Consider the following 16062-nt stretch of genomic DNA (forward strand, 5'->3'; position numbering starts at 1 on the left):
TCTCCCTTCTTCACCGCAATGAAGCCTCGTGACAACACAAGGTAGGACGTCCCTTGCACCATAATTTTCGATGACCGCGTGCAACTCGAAACTTTTCCGTCGCTTCCTGCATTACAGTAAATGTGTTATTGCCTCTTCGTCACTCCTTCCTCTATAGGCTGTACTAGTGTCAACCTTGAACAACAGTAAATATGGCAACGACCAACAAGAAGCAACCCGAACGCCGTCTGCCTGTGCAGCAGATGTGTGTATTGGTAAGCAAGCCTCGTACAGACAGCCGTAGCCTCAGCATATTCCATATCAAAGATCCGTTAACGTAATTCCACAGGCTCTGGCGCGAATAGCTGAACCCATCGCATTCACGTCTGTGCTACCGTACTGTGAGTATGGTCCTTAGATTTGTCAAATATGGTTACGTCGAGCTTATCCATTGGACCAGTGCCAGAGATGATAGAGAGTCTAGGTGTACCAGAGGCTGAAGTTGCGAGATGGGCAGGAATCTGTGTCTCCATGTTTCCTTTAGCTCAGTTCCTGACCGCTGTATCTTGGGGACGAGCTAGCGATCGCTATGGCAGGAAACCAGTGATCTTACTCTCCTTGACCTGCACCATGATCACATCTCTTCTCTGGGGCTTCTCTAGTAGTCTGGGTATGGCTATTGCCATTCGAGCACTTGCTGGAGCCGCCAACGGCACCGTAGGCATCATCAGAACAGCCGTTGCTGAGATGGTGCCATACAAAGAGCTTCAACCACGCGCTTTCAGCGTAATGCCACTCGTCTGGAACATTGGCAGCATCTTTGGACCCACGCTAGGTGGTGCTCTAGCTAATCCATACCATGTCAAACCTGGCGAGCTGTTATCGGACCACCCTAGGCTTTTCGAGAGATTTCCGTACGCGCTGCCGAATATGCTTGCTGTGATTCTGTTCGTAACAGGCATCACGATCGGAACACTGTTCTTAGAGGTAATAGGCAATACACAGCACTTTTGACACACATGCTCACTTCAACAGGAAACCCTTGCTGCGAAAAAGGATCGCCGTGACTATGGACTCGAACTAGGATTGAGACTCAAATATTACACGAAGCAGGCGATAAGAAGTTTGAGACGCATCATCACACGCGCGGACGATCAAGAGAATCTGGAAAGAGAGCCACTGCTCAAGCCTCAATTCGCACCTTCTCCAAAATCTGATGAAGAGGCCAACACATTGCCTAAGCCTGCACTTCCTCCACCCGGCTTCCGAGAGGTGTTGAATCACCAGACCATCATCAATTTGGTCGTTTACACGCTCTTGGCTCTTCACAACATTGCCTTTGACCAGCTCATTCCTATTTTCATGCATCATCCTGTCCAAGATCATTCTGCAAGCAACCCTGACTTCCAGCCGCCCCTCAAATTTGCAGGTGGTTTTGGGCTTGACTCTAGTCGGATTGGATTCATATTCACGCTCTACGGAATCTCCGGAATGTTTGTGCAATTCCTCGTCTTCCCACCGGTGGCGCGGAAATATGGTGTGGTCAGATGTCTACGCGTCTGCGCAATCTGCATGCCTGTCATATACTTCTTCGTCCCATTTGTAGCTCTTCTACCCGACAGAACCAGTCAAGAGGTGGCGATCTTTATCGTCATGGTTGTCAAGGGCTTTTGTATGTTGTTCGAGCCCCTCATTCAAGAAGTTTCTAACGTGTTCGCAGTTTCCACATTTGCTTTCCCATGCTCCACAATTCTTCTGACCAACTCCGCTAGCAGTCTTCGTATTCTGGGTACTCTCAATGGTATTGCAACAAGTGTTGGAGCCGTCGGTCGAGCACTTGGTCCAGCGATCGGTGGCTCCACCTTCACATATGGTGTCAAAATTGGCTACATCATTCTTCCATGGTGGGTGTTATCTTTCATCGCAACGCTTGCAGCAGTACCTTCCTTCTGGGTTGTTGAAGGAGAAGGCTTCGGTGGTGACACCGAGAACGTTCAAGACGATGATGAGAGCAGCATCGCTCAAGAAGATGACGAAGAGGAAGTAGAGTATGGCAGCCCTGGTCCTCTACTCACTCGCACCGACACCATATCTTCCATCGCTATCTCGGAAAATGAGCGCGAGTATGACTCTGATGACACCGCTCGAGGCAATGCAACATCTCCTCAGGTCAGGAATAGACGCGCATCAGGCAGCAATCGTCTCTCGCGCCGCCCATCTAGAAAAATGTCTGCCCCCATTGGCATGGAGAATCGCACGATTTCTAGGAAATTCAGTAGCAATCTCGGACAGAGTTTTGGAAGCGCTGGTAGCTACAATCTCTGAATCTGGCTTATGCTCCACTGAGAAGGCAGGCTGCTTAGTTGCTCGAAGAAAGGAATGAAGCTTAGGGGGATCTTGAGAATTTTGCATTGGGATGATTTACCTTGACTGTTATTCAGGAAGGTCCGTGTATCCAAACAGATCACGACCTGCGTTTTCGGCTTGGCGAGATTATCATGGCATCTACGGCACTTTGGGAGTTAGATTGAGAAAAACACGCGCCTTCCCTTCCAAGCCTGGGTATCACCCCGTGATTTTGTGCACTATGCATACCTGCTGAAGCTGTATTGAGAACCTTTCGCTCTGAGACTTGGCATTGCATCAGCATGTGTGGTTGCATCAGACTCTTACAGCATGAAGAAGCAATTTACGAGTTTGTCCCTCATTCGCTTCTTCTTCCGCTGTATACCACAGAATGGTCTTTGCACCCGGTTTATTGTCAAACTTGCCCGAATCACATTTTCGTCTATAATCTCAATTGTGTGGGTGTTTGGACTGTCTTCATATTGATTGAGCAAGCATCAAGCAAGGCGATTCACGGGGAAGTAAGACAGACAAGAGGGTAAGAGTAGTGAAGAAATGATCCTAGGTCCTACATCTGAGGAGCCTAGGTATCGTTAGGTAGTGTTTCCATAATCTGTCTATGTACAAGGGGAGAGCTTTTCCTTTCAAACTCGGATATCATCCAACCAAAAACCATCATAAAATTCTTTTGAAGAAATATAATAAAAACAACAAAAAACGAGGTGGCAATTCATTACCTGCCGATGAACTTGAGCTCAAGAGGTCTGAGGATCAGGTATGAGGTGAAGCCAAAGGCAAAGCCGAGAGCACTGCCAACATCACCACCGAAAGGTGCGTCACCGGCGGTAAGGGCAATGGGGCCAACGAACCAGGTTTGCGACATACCGAGGACGAAGCCGCAGACACCGAAGCAGAAGGCGATGACAGCAGCAATGCCAATGGCGAGGTTCTTGGGCTTGTCGTAATTCGAGATCACGTAAGCGTCAAGGCTGCGCTTGAAGACGAAGTGGTCTGCAAATGCGACACCGGTGTAGATTGCAAGCCAGTATCCGATGAAGTTCATGAAGTTCTCAAGCACGGCCTCGAAGTGGCTGTAGCCAGGAATAGCAATAGCAATATAGACTCCGGTGGCGACGAGAGTGAGGATGAAGCGAGGAAGACGCTGGATCCACTTTCCGAACACCTGGACGGTAAGACCGACCGAGTAGATGTTGGGGCAGTTGTTGGCAATGATAGAAAGAGCCAGGATGACGAGGCAGAATTTTCCGAATCCACCGAGGTGAGGGATCAGGACAGCTCCGAGGAGACCACCAGTCGAGGACTTAGCGTAACCGGCAGCATAAATGTTGTCACCATCGTTGATCTTGGTGGCAGTCATGACGGCCAGACCAAGCATCTGCGTGAACAGAAGAGGGAAAAGCAGGCCAACGAAGGTGAACAGGAAGACCTTCCAGCGCTTCTGCGTGCTGGGCTGATACACGGTGTAGTCAGCAGCGTATGAAGTCCAACCAGTAGCGAAACCGTAGATGGTAGCTCCAAAGCTGAGACAAGCGCCCATCTCAGTCTTGCCGGTCTCCCATGGGATATTGTAGAAGTCACCAGTCTTGGCGAAGACGCCGATAGTGATCAGGAAAACGATGAAGGTTGGAATCCATGACCAGAACTCGTACGCGTGAACAATCTTGTATCCGAACAAGGTGATGGCGAAAGTGCAGAAGGCAATGATCAAGATACCGGCCCATCCAGGAACGTCTTCGTTGACGGTGTTGAGCAGCTGAGCACCAACGATCGAGTTGACTGAAGACCAGCCGATGCAAGCAATAACGTTGAAAATAGCAATGAGCTTCACGCCATACCATCCAAACCAGAATCTGGACAGAACCATCTGCATGAAATTAGTCGTTGAACATGATCGGAACCAATTCACATGATACAAACCTGACGGAGACCAAACTTGGGACCCATAGCCGAGAAGAACGACACGGGAATGATACCGATGATGTTGAAGAATAGAATGCACAAGATACCATCGGCGAATCCAGTGAAGAACAGCCCGGGTCCGAGAATACCAATGGCGAACGAAGAAACGACCATGTTTGCTGAGAGCCACTGAAAGGTACGGTCAGCAAGAGGCTCGCTTCAGCAGCGCGTTCCTCAAGTTCTCACCATTGTCATGACGTTCAACAAGGCCTTGATGCCGGTCTCTGTTCTCTCATTTTCGGGCACGCGTTCAATACCGCGCTGCTCGATGTTGAACTTGCCAGCCAGGCGCTGCATCTTGGCGTAGTAGCCATCGCCATATTCGAAGCTCTCGCCAGGAACAGCCGCCTCCTCGTAAGGGTAGTCTGCCGATGAAGGGATGCTACCAACACCCGACTCCACGGGGTTCTTCTCCAGATCTTGAATGTGCGACATCTTTTCTTGGACCCTAAACAGTGTGTATAGGCGGTTACCGAAGAAGATGGGGTAGAATCGCGCAATTCACCGCAATGTCGCGAGATGACAGGGCGAACGGTCAGGTAAGAAGTTGGGGGTTAGTCGCAAAACTGGGATTTCTCTGACAAACTGTCGGAGAGGTCCTACGGGTTATAAGTATGAGGAGTGTCGCAGCTCGCCGACGAAAAATGATTGTGTGCCAGGGCGCCGGCTAGATAAGTGAAGCGCGCCCCCAATTTTCGCGACAAAAACGCTCACGTTTCGCTCCGGTACCAGATCTTCCGTGCGTGTCTAGACACGAGCTTTGATAAGACGGCGTGGTCCGGGTCAGTCTGAAGCGAGAAGGCGGTTTTTGTGCTTATTCCTGGCTTGAGGTCTATCCTGGAGAAGCCAGCCCACCTTTTGCCTCCAGATAAGGTGACATGCATCCAATCACAAAGGGCTGTTCTCCAATAACGGATGAGCACTGTGGTGTTCTCCTGTACAGTTGTACCTACGGCTGTCGGAGTCGACCACTTGAGCCACGCGAGCACTGAAGCATATTGAGCGCGCGCGGCCGCCCACCAGGTCAAAGCGGATCTACAGTTTTCCTTACGTACTGGGGTTCCAAACCCTAACAACACTTTTTCACGTGGAGCGGAAGGCCTAGAGTGGACGATGCACGGTAAAGACAGCCTGCAAGCAAGAGAGCTTCAACTTGCAAGTCTCACTTGAATTTGATCGATAATTGTAACTCCCAAAAAATGTTCGTCGTTCAAAGGCGACGCCTGTCAAGCAACTCAAGCATCACCTCCAAGCATCCCAAGAAACGCCAAAGAGTTTCCTCGGCAAAAGTAGCTCTTGGCGACGTGCAGTAACGGCGATCGCAGAGGCCATTCGCAGCCTCGATTCATGTGTGCTTCTGGAGGTTCTTTCTGCTTGGAAAGTCATTCTGGCGTACCTACAAGGCTGGAGGTCAACCGCAGACAAGTGCTCTGCATCAAGACACACCCTCGATCGTTAGTTCTCGCAGGGACGGACGACTCAAGACGAACTGTGACGTTCTACAGATAGAGAAGATACCCAACAAAAAATCACAAAAATGCCTCCTTCCCGAATCGTCGCCAAGCGGCTTAAGCCACCACGGCTTAAAATCCCGGTTTCCAAAATCCTTCCCGAATGTTTCCTCGAAGCCTCGGAATGTCACAACGGCAAGCGTTTCAAACCTGTCTCTCTGGAGGATTCGATAGATAGCATGTGTTGCATGGCAGATGAACTGACAACATTTGTGCTATCTCTAAGTAGGGCAACCTAAGCAATCTCTTTTCTCAATCGATTGTAGGCACCCGAATGCATGGTTCTTGGTCGCAACGTCTCTCGCTTAATGCCGCGCCTCGTAGGTTGCCTCGAATACTGGGAAGGCATCTGTCGAGAGGTCAGAATCGACGGTGGTTCGCAGGCCTACATCACTGAACTGGGAGCTTGAAAGCTCCTTGCCATCGGCCGTCGTTCTTGTACAGCGCTGTGGTAGTAGGTGATGAAGATGTCCATGTAAAATTCTTCAAGGGCGATGCAGTGGGGACGACCCTGTCGCTAAATTCATTAACCAGCAGTCCACGTCTACAAAACGAACACGACTTACAGCATACTCTTCTTGAGGACCGCTGACCTCGTTTACCGCATATCTTGATACTTTGTCCTTAACCTCATTCGTGTATGTAGAAAGTAGAAGGGTGTAAAGTACTCCAGACTCTTGGTTGGTCCCGTGCTTTGCCACGTCAAGTTGGCTGGATATGGAGTGCCCTAACTATTTAGTCATGGAAATCATTACAAATGGTTCGATCAGGAACTCACATGGCGCGATCAATCACAGAGGAGTCACAAAAATATTCAACAAGGTAAAAGGTTGAAAAGTTGTGTTGTGGATTTGCTAAAGTACAGAATAATGGGAATGTCAAAAGGACAAGAAGACAAGAAAACATCAAGAATCAATTGCGACCGGTGCATGCTAGAGCGGAAGATGCGCTCCTGTGAGTTTGGGGGTATAGTTTCATGCAATGAGCAGGCATAATGGACAACTTCATGTTCACCAGAATTGAAGATTGCAGATCAACTAGGGTGAGGGACGGTGGCATGTCATGTCCAGCTTTTCGATGGTAGAATGAAGAGCACCATGTGACACAACAACAACATGCATGTCCAGGCAGAATTTGAGAACGAGTGCAGGTATCGAGTGTCAAAGCCAATGATCCAGATCCAGGTTCATTGTGCGAGAGTGGAGGTCAACCACGATGGATGAAGAAGCATGAGCAACAGGAAGTCGTCAAAGCACGCGAACTTGCCACTTGGTCTGTCACAGAACCACGCTTATGTCAAGCACTCGAGGGTGATAAGAGCAGGTCAATCCAGGACACAGCGACGGAGATAGACGACATCAAGACCAGGCATGTGAGGAGCAGCGTGTCACGCATGTCTACCAGCGCAAGAACATCGAGAACGGCATCAAGCAGATCTATAAGCAATAGATGCAGTCGTGGGTCGTTGCCGTCGTCATGTCAATTGTCCAGGCAAAGTGATCAGAACCGTCACACGGTCACGGCGTTCAAAGCAGCCAACCGCCCTATTGAGGCGGCATTTGGGGCTGACCCTGTGCACCTTGTCCATTCTGGGCAAGTGCAGCATACCACATGGCGCAGTATGCCTGGTAGCCACCGTAAGGAGCGTATGGGTCAGCCGCATTGGGGTCAGCTGCGGGTGCCTGCTGAGGTGCGGCAGACATGCCCTGCAAAGCAGAGATGGCTTGAGCAGCACCGCCCATTGGCATCTGTCCATAAGCCTGCTGCTGAGGCTGCTGTGAGTATTGGTTGTTACCACCATAGTCATTACGAGGAGCACGTTGTTCTCTTGCACCACCATTGCGGTCACGTTGTTGCTGAGTGATTGTTAGCGGACTGTATGCTGCAATTGGATGTTCGTGACTTACCACAGTGTCGACCTTTTCCCAGATGGCGCCCTTTGCCTCGTCGATGGCAGAGCGACTACCTACCAAACCTATGCGGCGCTGAACGTCGGGCTGTTCAGGTTGGCCGACGTTGATCTTGCATCCAGTGGTGGCTTGCATTTCCTTGATGGTTTCACCTCCCTTGCCAATGATCATGCCTACGGCCTCTGACGGGACGTAAATCTCCTCGGTGATCTTGTCGCTTCCAGCGCGATCGTTGCTCATGCCTCCACGGTAAGGGTCGAAGGGTGCAGGTGCTCGGGTGTCCTGTTGAGCGGGCTGGTGGCCAGGATGACCGGGAGGTGGGCGGACGTCGCTCTCGACGATCTCGAGAATCATCTCCTTTGCGATGCGAGCAGCGTCGGGTGTGCCAATCAAGTTGACGGGACGCATGCCGTTGATGCTCTTGTTCTCGCTGACAATGTTAACGTGGCAACCGCTGCGCTCCTGCAAGTCACGGATGGTCTCGCCGCCACGGCCAATGATAAGACCGACCGTCTTGTCGGGCACCATGATCTGAACGCTGTTCTCGCCTTCGCGCAGAGCAGGCTGTTGATCTCTCTGTTGCATGGCGGGTTGTTGCTGACGGCCCATAGGAGGACCACGCTCTGGTGGCACGCTGCCGCCATTCTCATCCATGACACGGAAGATCTCCTGCTTTGCAATCTCACGAGCTTGAGGGGGGCCAGAGATGGTGCACTGGCGGTTGACGGCGTTGGGCTCCTTGGCGGGGATGAATTGAACACGAGCGCCACTCTCGGACTCGACGCGTCGCAGGTTCTCTCCATTGCGGCCAATGATGAGACCGACAAGCGCGGACTTGACCGAAATGGTATCACTGTCTGCGGGAGGAGCGCGTGCTGTAGGCGAGCGAGGGCCAGGGCCACGAGCGCCAGGACCGGGAGAAAAGTTTCCTCTGCCACCACGGGGACCGGGAGATAGGGATCTGTCGCGGTTGTTGTAGCCGCGGTCTCGACGGTCAGCGTCACGTCGCTCGTCGCGGTAAGGGTTGAAGTTGCCACGGAAGTTGTCGCGACGGGGAGGCGAGCGCGAGCGGGATCTCTCCTGCTGGTAAGTCGGTCTGCCCTGAAGACGAGGGTCGGCGCGCGGTGGTTGCTGCTGGTGCATCTGTTGCTGAGGGCGGTTGTCGTACGAGATGCCACGGTCGGCAGCAATGCTCTTTGCCTTTGCGATAGCCTCGGCGATGCTGACAGAGCCGGTGTTGATGGGACGGATTGCGCTCAAGTCGACGCTGCCCGAGTTTGACGGCTGCGGAAGAGAGAAGGCGCCAAGTGAGGGGTTGGGCATCTGAGGAGGATAGCCCTGGGGCATGCCACCAGGGGGAGGGCCTTGCTGCGGAGGCTGCGCAGGGTTGGAGGCAGGGCGCTGAGCTGGGAGACGCGTTAGTTGAGTCAAGGTCGAGTCTCGGGTGGTGGAAGACGTACCCAGAGCGGCCAGGATGCTAGAGATATCGGCTTGACCGGCCATGCTGTCGCAACCTTGGATCGCGTCGAGGAAGCTGTTGTGTATGGACGGAATCGAGTGTCGAGGAGATGCGCGCGAGGGAACTTGAGTCTGATGGAAGGAAAAAGGTGACAAGTTGCCAAAGACGCGGATAGGAACTCGGAAGGCTCGAGCGATTGGAAAGAAAGAATCGTCACTCAAGAGAAGACGCCATGACCACGCGACGCCCGCCCGCCATCTGGCCCAATGCGGCAAGAGCCACGCTTTCACTCAACCCTGCCTACTCCATTCACTTGACCATGTGTGAGACCTGTATACTCGATTTCGCTCCATGTCCAGTTGATTCTCATTATCTCGTCATCTCATCATCATCGCCTGGCCAACTCTTGGCTCACGCGCTCTATGCCCCTTCATGCTTCATGCCCTATGCTCCTGCTATGCTCCTGCTTGACTCACTTCGCTGTCCTCTTCAATAGATGATCTGTTATTTTTCCATAAGCCCAGTCCACACATGCAGTCATGTTCCCCTGTACAGCCAGCGGTGCCGTGTCGATGTTCAGTTCCTGACAAACGTCATCTTTCAACTTTCCCTCCACGTCTCCCTCCTCGAACAAAAAGGCATGGTCCTTGACGTAGTTTGCCCAAACCACAGAGTCGACGTAACCAGGCGGATCCTCCCAGAACCCTTCCAATGTGACATAGCCTGATCTGGCCTCTCGTCTCTGCTTCACCGTCTTGTGATTCGCTCGGAGGAAGAGTTTGACGTCGAATAATTCCCGGATATGTTGCATCTCTTGAGAGAAGAGCAGAAACCCGTCGATGATAAAGACTGGCACACTAGCCTTTGCGTCCAGTGATTTGTTTGCTTCTTCCTTGAGTTCTGCCACCCTCTGCCTATCCACCTTCGATTCACCCACCGCGTTCTTGTCCTCCTTGGACTCTAGATTGGACGGCAAATGTCCATGGGTTTTGATAAAGTCAAGAGCTTTTTCAAGCGCTTCCAGGTCGAGTGAGCCGAGACAATCCCAATCTTGCACACCGGCCTCGTTGACAGGTATCTCCTGATCTGTCTTGTAGAAGTCGTCTTCGTGCAAAATGAATGTGTTTGGAATGATGTCCCTTAGCAGTCGCGCGAGCGTCGTCTTTCCTGACGAGGACACACCGCTCACGCCTACCAACACAGCCTTGTTCCGTGATGTGCTCATTGATGACTGTCAATGTTGATGCCGAGATTGTCAAGTCGTCGTCCTTTGAAACTGGGGATGACGTGGCCTTGGCACAAGCTAGGCGGTTTGAGATTGTAATAAACAACACGCTCATTCATCAGATGCTGTCTTGACTCTCTTTCCTCGCTCCGATCTCGAGAATATTGAATTGTGCCTGTGGCTTATTGGCCGAACCTCCAAAGAACAGAGTCTAGAGATCAATTCGGGAGCCACTATGGAAATATCACCATTGACACAACAATCACGCCCTGATACATTCGAACCAAAAGTTGCACAACTTTACCGACAGTTGTTTAAGGTATCTAATAATGCTTTGAAAAGTTCAGAGTCTGATGTTGATAGAATTCATAGGACCGCGAGGAAGAGGAAAAGTCGGAAGGCTTCTGGCGTGAATTCTTCCTTTTAAAACCCGACAATGCTCGCTTTGGACAATCATTGGATGACCTGGAAGCAATAGATCTACTCCACGTCTCGGTACTTTCTCTACGGTTCACTCTATTTGAACCGTCATCTGACTTGAATAGCATCACTGTGAGCAATTCGTATCTCATGCGATTGCCTATGCCAGATCTGGATCGTCGCCTTCTGATGAGAATGCTCTCGATGTATGTCTCACCACCAACTTGATTGTTACTCTTACTTACAGATTAGAACCTGACAGTGTTCCTCACCAAAGTGTTCTCAAAGCGATACACGAATCCAAGTTCAGACATCATAGAAGTGCTAGCTGGCCTCGATCATGTCGATACTGTTTTCAACGACCTTGTGACGACACTCGACACCACCATCAAGTCCGGAAAGACAGGTATGCGGAAATCTGATAACTAATTGTAGATAACGTCTAATCATGCGTAGCTCGCATTCAGAAAAAGGCAGTTCAGGTGGCCTTGTGTGTTGCTTCAGGAGCTTTCCAGACCGGCTTGCTTACGTACTTTACACAACGCGACCTTTTTCCATCTTTGATGCAGGTGAGTACATCTTTGTGGTTAAAAACAGCTACCACTAACATCTATAGCTCATCCTTGACCTCGAAGATCCTTTAGAGGCTGCACAACCACTTCTCCTAGCAGGACTTCTTGCGAACTACAACAAATTCGAGACGTACAACCCTTACCACGTAAAATTCGCCGATTTTGTTAATCACGAGACAATGGTGCAAATCTGCAGGTCAATCGAAAGCACCTGTGCTTCCATGAGAGATCAGTATGTCGCGATTCAAGACGACGTTCCTGAAGCCTGGAGCATCGGAGGTACATTGAGCTATATTGGTCTTGGAGCTCTGGCGGGTGCGAAGCCTACAGTACCTGCACCCACGGAAGACGAGATGAAGGCAAAGTTTGCCGAGCAGTAAGTGCACTCACTCGTCAATACAAGGGCGTCACTGACCAGCAGTAGACCTCAACCACATGCCGGTATCTTGCTAACAGTGTATGACTTTGTTGTCGCCAACAAATTGTTCTGCGCAGACTTTGTCCGTGTGTACTCAGAAAACAAGAAAGAGAGTTCACCGATGGCGCATTACCTGTCATTTTGCTCCTACCTCTATCAACACGCCTATCGTTCACAACGGGCGACGCAATATGCTCACCTAACTTTGTTCACCATACAAAATCTGGTCGAGGATCTGGACATCGCAAAGAAGATATGCGAGACAACAGTGCCTGTTCGTCTGAGCCGTCAAAGACCGCCACAGCTACCTATGGTCACCTCTGATCGTACTCTTGCTGCGAACATTATCGACATCATGATCGACAGTGTAAATCACAACCTGCGGAAAAAGCTGGACGTCGAGTTATACAGACTGAACGTCGGAATCATATTACGACTTGTTACATTCCTGAGTAAAGCAAGAATACGTCTGAGTAAGTCATACATGATTCCGAAAGTAATGTAAAACAGGTACTGATTGATCACACAGCATATCACTGGTCTGAGCTCTGGCGCTCTCTACTGTCTTTTGTGCGCTTCCTCACCGTCTACGCCGATGACCTACGGTCACTCTATCATATGGACTCTTTGATCCACGCCCTCGTAAACCTCCTCTGTCTCTCTTTAACTCAAGGCGAATCCTTCCTCCCCGACACCGCCTCTTATGACGACATTTCCTACAAACTCGTCGAATTCGGCCCATCCCTGACCTCATTTCGCGACGCCTATGGACTACAAAAGGGAGAAAGCGCAGCTTCCATGAACATCTTGATACACGTATCAAAACACTACAGCGATTTAATTGCAGAGGAAAAAGGCAAAGTGAAGAATCTGAGTCCGAAAGACGTGGCGAGGATTATCAAGGAAGGGTATGAGACGTTGAGTATCGAGGCCAGGGAAGGGTTGGATCACTGGGAAATGTATCGCGAGGCGGAGCATAAAGCAGAGTTGAAGAGGATAGCCAGGACAGCTTGTGCAGACGCAAGGGTATTGGTGTTATAGTAGGACCCTGGAGTGTCGCTCGATAAACATACATCCTGTCTGCTCGAAGAAAGTTGTCATAACGAACATCGAATACGAAGATAGGATAGTCATCTCACGACTTCTGTACTGGTAGCCAAACGCGTAAGCAAATTCCATCCCCCAAGCCTCACCCATGCAGACCAGAAAGCCCCCCTCACATATGAAACCATTCTCTCCCGCTGCACAAGCATCACTCAGCATCCGGCATCAAACTCTCAAGCTTTATAAAGTCCACACCCTACCACATCCAACAGCCCTCCAATCCTTCAAAGCGCAGATACTTACCCTTCGTATCCACAAGAGCAAGCGAAAACAAAAAAAAGAGGCGTTGTATAAGGCTTAGTAAAATTACAGAGCCGGATTACCCTTGCCGGCCATTGCGGGATAATCAATCAATCAGCATCATGGAGTGGGTTCTTCGTTGCGAATGTCTCCGATCGGAAGACTCGGATCATGGATTAAACGAGAAGGACTGCGACAATGCTTTGTTGAGATTTGTATGAGAAAATTGGGAAGAGCTACGCGAGTCACTGGGTCGATTGGAAGCGAGGTGGGCAGGAAGTAGCGAGTAACTGGAAATGCGACTCGTTTTTGCTATTGTTGCATATGCGAGACCCTTTCTGGGAATTCTAATCACCGTCATTCTATCTTTCTGATCGGTATAGCTGTCTATGTACAAGAAGTTTGAAGTAAAAGGAAACAAGTGTCAGAAGAAGGGGTATCTATATACATTGAAGTGAAGTGATCCGGGCTTTCTTGCCAGCCCAACGACAGTCTCTGCCGTGTTTCGCAAGTGCGTTGGTGTCGAATCCTATGTATGGGTGAAAGTAATGGGATGTCTGTTGGGATCAGACATGTGTATGCGGTAATCCACGCTCGAGATCGTTCGCGTGTGCGAATGCACGAGTCGAAGATTGTGATGCGTCGTCGCGGTCGTCTTCCTTATGGTCACTCGCCATGACCGACATCTCAATTGTAGTCGAGGTCATGATACCATGCATAGGCAGGTCCTCAACGCTCGAGTCGCTACTACTGCCGCGATTTGTGCTGCGGATGTGGTGGCTATAATGTGGTATCTCCCTCGTACGAACGTCAGTCGTCGTTTTGGCCTCTTGAGGCCGCGTCGGCTCAATGATGGCATGGAAATCGTCCATTGACCTTCGTGATAGCCCCAGATTGCTCTTTTGTGTGTTGCGTGTGCGGTTGTTGGCTGTGAGGCCAGTGGTACTGGCGCCTCTGCGTTTGTAGGCCGAGCTGCTGATGAAGCCCGGTGTCCAACTTTTGAGCGCTGGCAAGGCTTCGCGGAGCAATGGCCATATACAAGGCAGGTTTGCAACATATACCGCTACAGATGCTTCTCTTGTGTACCAGAACATGTAGTTTTCTGCGTAGATGGATCGGAAGAATTCGGCCTTGGTCAGAGCGGCTGCGATGATGACAAAGATGCCCATGGAGAAAATGCACTAGCTGATGTTAGCGCGATTTGAATGTATTGTGCTTGGGACAACTGACCAGGAGAACAAGCTTCTGCTTCATCCCAATAGAAACTTGTAGGATGAGTGGAAAGGGTATGACGAGCATGAAAACGTCGGATGAGATATTGAATGTTCCCTGAACAATGGCGTAGTCATAAAAGACCATACAGTTCAATGGCGGAGAAGGAGCGATCTGCCAATACATGCTGAAAGGTCGACATTCGCAGAAGTATGCGAGCTGGCATGCAACCCAGCCAATCGCAACGTAGACAGCGAGTACCTTTACCGCGATCTGCTGTCTCAGACCCATGGTGAGTCGGCTATACAGCTTCAATGTGCACACCTTCAAGATCCAGACGACATTTAGCATGGCTTGTTCAGCCACAAGATCAATTTTAGCTCCTCTTTGTCGGATTTTGACTTGGTCGTCTGTAAGTGCAGAAACATCTTCGTGTGGCATAGCAAGAGCGGTACCACCGCCTTGCGCCGTAAGATTTAATGTGATGATGAGCAGTGTGTAGAAAACAGCAGCCACTAAGATCAGATAGTCGTCGAACTCCAGATGCCGGAGACCGAGCTTCCTGGCCCTAGCATATCTAGATCGAAACAATAAGCATTGGTCTGAGCGAAGAATATGTATGGAGTGAGGACGAACATGCGGAGAGCAATAACGACTATACCGAGTGCGTATAACGCCCATGACTCCCTTAGCAGCTCATGTTGGAACTCCAGTGAGAAAGCCCCCATGTTTTGGTATATGTATGGAGGGTATCGGCGGGCTCCGGTGTTGGTGCACCAAGTGTTAGGTAACAATTTGTCGTTCTTCAGGACCAAGCTCGCACGATGACACCGGGAGTAAGTATGCTTAAAGAAACCTGGAGTTAGGTTGATTGTTCTTGCGGAGAGAGCATGCTAATTTGGACCCTTGAAGATTGAAGTCAGAGAAGTAGAGATATCATGTTTCTGTGTGGCCTTTATTGTGTATAGACAAGCAGGTACAGAGCACATACCGGGGATCCGCATGTACATGTATGCGCAAAGCCGCGCTGGGGTACAGTCAGACCTCTCGAACGGACCCCTCCATGGACTCGCGGAATAGCACCAAGGGCAGACGGCACCGTGCCCTTACCAAAGCCACCATGTGGGTATGAGATAGCAGTGGAGCTGGAGGGTGTGAAAAGGACCAGCTCGTTCGCCAATTAGGTTTCTACTAGAGCGGTTCGAGAAGACTCACCAGAACGCCAATCACATGCTGTAGGCGAAATTACGAGCTTCCATGACTGCCAATCATGACTTCACACAAGCTATGCGACACGTGGCGTGAGAAGATGCCTTGCAAACTGTGTTCATTGGTTGCAAGATATCATCAGATAAGCATGATCAAGCGAAATATAGACGGAAGGTTTCGCTCTCGCGAAAGCTCGAAGCTGAGACAGAAGTCTGTTGAACAAGCAGCCCTATTATAATCGTTACCAACGCCCAGGTGCCGCTGTTTCATGATTCGGAAGCTGGTAGCCGAGACGCATGGGAGATCTGCATGTGCTTCGGCCGGCAGCAACCCCAACTCAACGTGGGTGCGTACGATGAAGCAGTGCGTACGTATCTAATAGGATTTAGTAGGCATCGTCCCAAGGATTATGAAAGTGACCTCGCTCCGGATCCTTCCTCGGCGACCCGACCCTGATCTCACAAAGTCGAAGAAATC

At 50.4% G+C, this 16062-nt stretch overlaps 6 protein-coding genes across 6 annotated transcripts; 2 read left to right on the forward strand and 4 right to left on the reverse strand.

Annotated features, from left to right (window-relative positions):
- The first annotated feature begins 107 nt into the window (after window positions 1-107).
- AUEXF2481DRAFT_553934 (uncharacterized protein) lies at window positions 108-2466 on the forward strand. Its single transcript, XM_013491089.1, has 5 exons — window positions 108-254; window positions 329-380; window positions 440-966; window positions 1015-1651; window positions 1700-2466. Exons 1-5 carry the CDS (start codon window positions 192-194, stop codon window positions 2302-2304), a joined length of 1884 nt encoding a protein of 627 aa, XP_013346543.1. The 5' UTR covers window positions 108-191; the 3' UTR covers window positions 2305-2466.
- Window positions 2467-2869: 403 nt separating this feature from the next.
- Window positions 2870-4960, reverse strand: AUEXF2481DRAFT_37460 (uncharacterized protein). The gene is made up of 3 exons (XM_013490879.1): window positions 4492-4960; window positions 4264-4434; window positions 2870-4210 (listed from the first exon to the last, which is right to left on the reverse strand). Exons 1-3 carry the CDS (start codon window positions 4738-4740, stop codon window positions 3059-3061), a joined length of 1572 nt encoding a protein of 523 aa, XP_013346333.1. The 5' UTR covers window positions 4741-4960; the 3' UTR covers window positions 2870-3058.
- A 2400-nt stretch (window positions 4961-7360) lies between these two features.
- On the reverse strand, window positions 7361-9229 carry AUEXF2481DRAFT_2804 (uncharacterized protein; the record flags this gene model as incomplete). Its single annotated transcript, XM_013490707.1, has 3 exons — window positions 7361-7672; window positions 7724-9132; window positions 9187-9229. 3 exons carry the CDS (start codon window positions 9227-9229, stop codon window positions 7361-7363), a joined length of 1764 nt encoding a protein of 587 aa, XP_013346161.1.
- Window positions 9230-9657: 428 nt separating this feature from the next.
- On the reverse strand, window positions 9658-10410 carry AUEXF2481DRAFT_2805 (uncharacterized protein; the record flags this gene model as incomplete). Its single annotated transcript, XM_013490708.1, has 1 exon — window positions 9658-10410. One exon carries the CDS (start codon window positions 10408-10410, stop codon window positions 9658-9660), a length of 753 nt encoding a protein of 250 aa, XP_013346162.1.
- Window positions 10411-10520: 110 nt separating this feature from the next.
- AUEXF2481DRAFT_77795 (uncharacterized protein) lies at window positions 10521-13088 on the forward strand. Its single transcript, XM_013490998.1, has 8 exons — window positions 10521-10729; window positions 10783-10905; window positions 10956-11036; window positions 11083-11236; window positions 11287-11399; window positions 11447-11778; window positions 11827-12293; window positions 12350-13088. The coding sequence occupies exons 1-8, from the start codon at window positions 10646-10648 to the stop codon at window positions 12859-12861; spliced, it is 1866 nt and encodes a 621-aa protein (XP_013346452.1). The 5' UTR covers window positions 10521-10645; the 3' UTR covers window positions 12862-13088.
- Window positions 13089-13730: 642 nt separating this feature from the next.
- On the reverse strand, window positions 13731-15104 carry AUEXF2481DRAFT_27241 (uncharacterized protein; the record flags this gene model as incomplete). Its single annotated transcript, XM_013490810.1, has 3 exons — window positions 13731-14345; window positions 14395-14953; window positions 15013-15104. The coding sequence occupies 3 exons, from the start codon at window positions 15102-15104 to the stop codon at window positions 13731-13733; spliced, it is 1266 nt and encodes a 421-aa protein (XP_013346264.1).
- Between the last annotated feature and the right edge of the window lie 958 nt (window positions 15105-16062).

The sequence above is a fragment of the Aureobasidium subglaciale genome, assembly GCF_000721755.1.
Source record: "Aureobasidium subglaciale EXF-2481 unplaced genomic scaffold scaffold_4, whole genome shotgun sequence".
Lineage (NCBI taxonomy): Eukaryota > Fungi > Ascomycota > Dothideomycetes > Dothideales > Saccotheciaceae > Aureobasidium > Aureobasidium subglaciale.

What these genes read in the sequence shown, in the direction of transcription:
- AUEXF2481DRAFT_553934 (XM_013491089.1), top strand. Translation starts at nt 192, where the DNA reads ATGGCAACGACCAACAAGAAGCAACCCGAACGCCGTCTGCCTGTGCAG. An exon ending in TGCAGCAGATGTGTGTATTG is followed by an intron (nt 255 to 328) that starts GTAAGCAAGCCT and finishes GTAATTCCACAG; the next exon opens with GCTCTGGCGCGAATAGCTGA. An exon ending in TCGGAACACTGTTCTTAGAG is followed by an intron (nt 967 to 1,014) that starts GTAATAGGCAAT and finishes TCACTTCAACAG; the next exon opens with GAAACCCTTGCTGCGAAAAA.
- AUEXF2481DRAFT_37460 (XM_013490879.1), bottom strand. Translation starts at nt 4,740, where the DNA reads ATGTCGCACATTCAAGATCTGGAGAAGAACCCCGTGGAGTCGGGTGTT. An exon ending in TGTTGAACGTCATGACAATG is followed by an intron (nt 4,435 to 4,491) that starts GTGAGAACTTGA and finishes CGTACCTTTCAG; the next exon opens with TGGCTCTCAGCAAACATGGT. An exon ending in CCAAGTTTGGTCTCCGTCAG is followed by an intron (nt 4,211 to 4,263) that starts GTTTGTATCATG and finishes AATTTCATGCAG; the next exon opens with ATGGTTCTGTCCAGATTCTG.
- AUEXF2481DRAFT_77795 (XM_013490998.1), top strand. Translation starts at nt 10,646, where the DNA reads ATGGAAATATCACCATTGACACAACAATCACGCCCTGATACATTCGAA. An exon ending in TAGATCTACTCCACGTCTCG is followed by an intron (nt 10,906 to 10,955) that starts GTACTTTCTCTA and finishes TGACTTGAATAG; the next exon opens with CATCACTGTGAGCAATTCGT. An exon ending in AAGGCAAAGTTTGCCGAGCA is followed by an intron (nt 11,779 to 11,826) that starts GTAAGTGCACTC and finishes GACCAGCAGTAG; the next exon opens with ACCTCAACCACATGCCGGTA.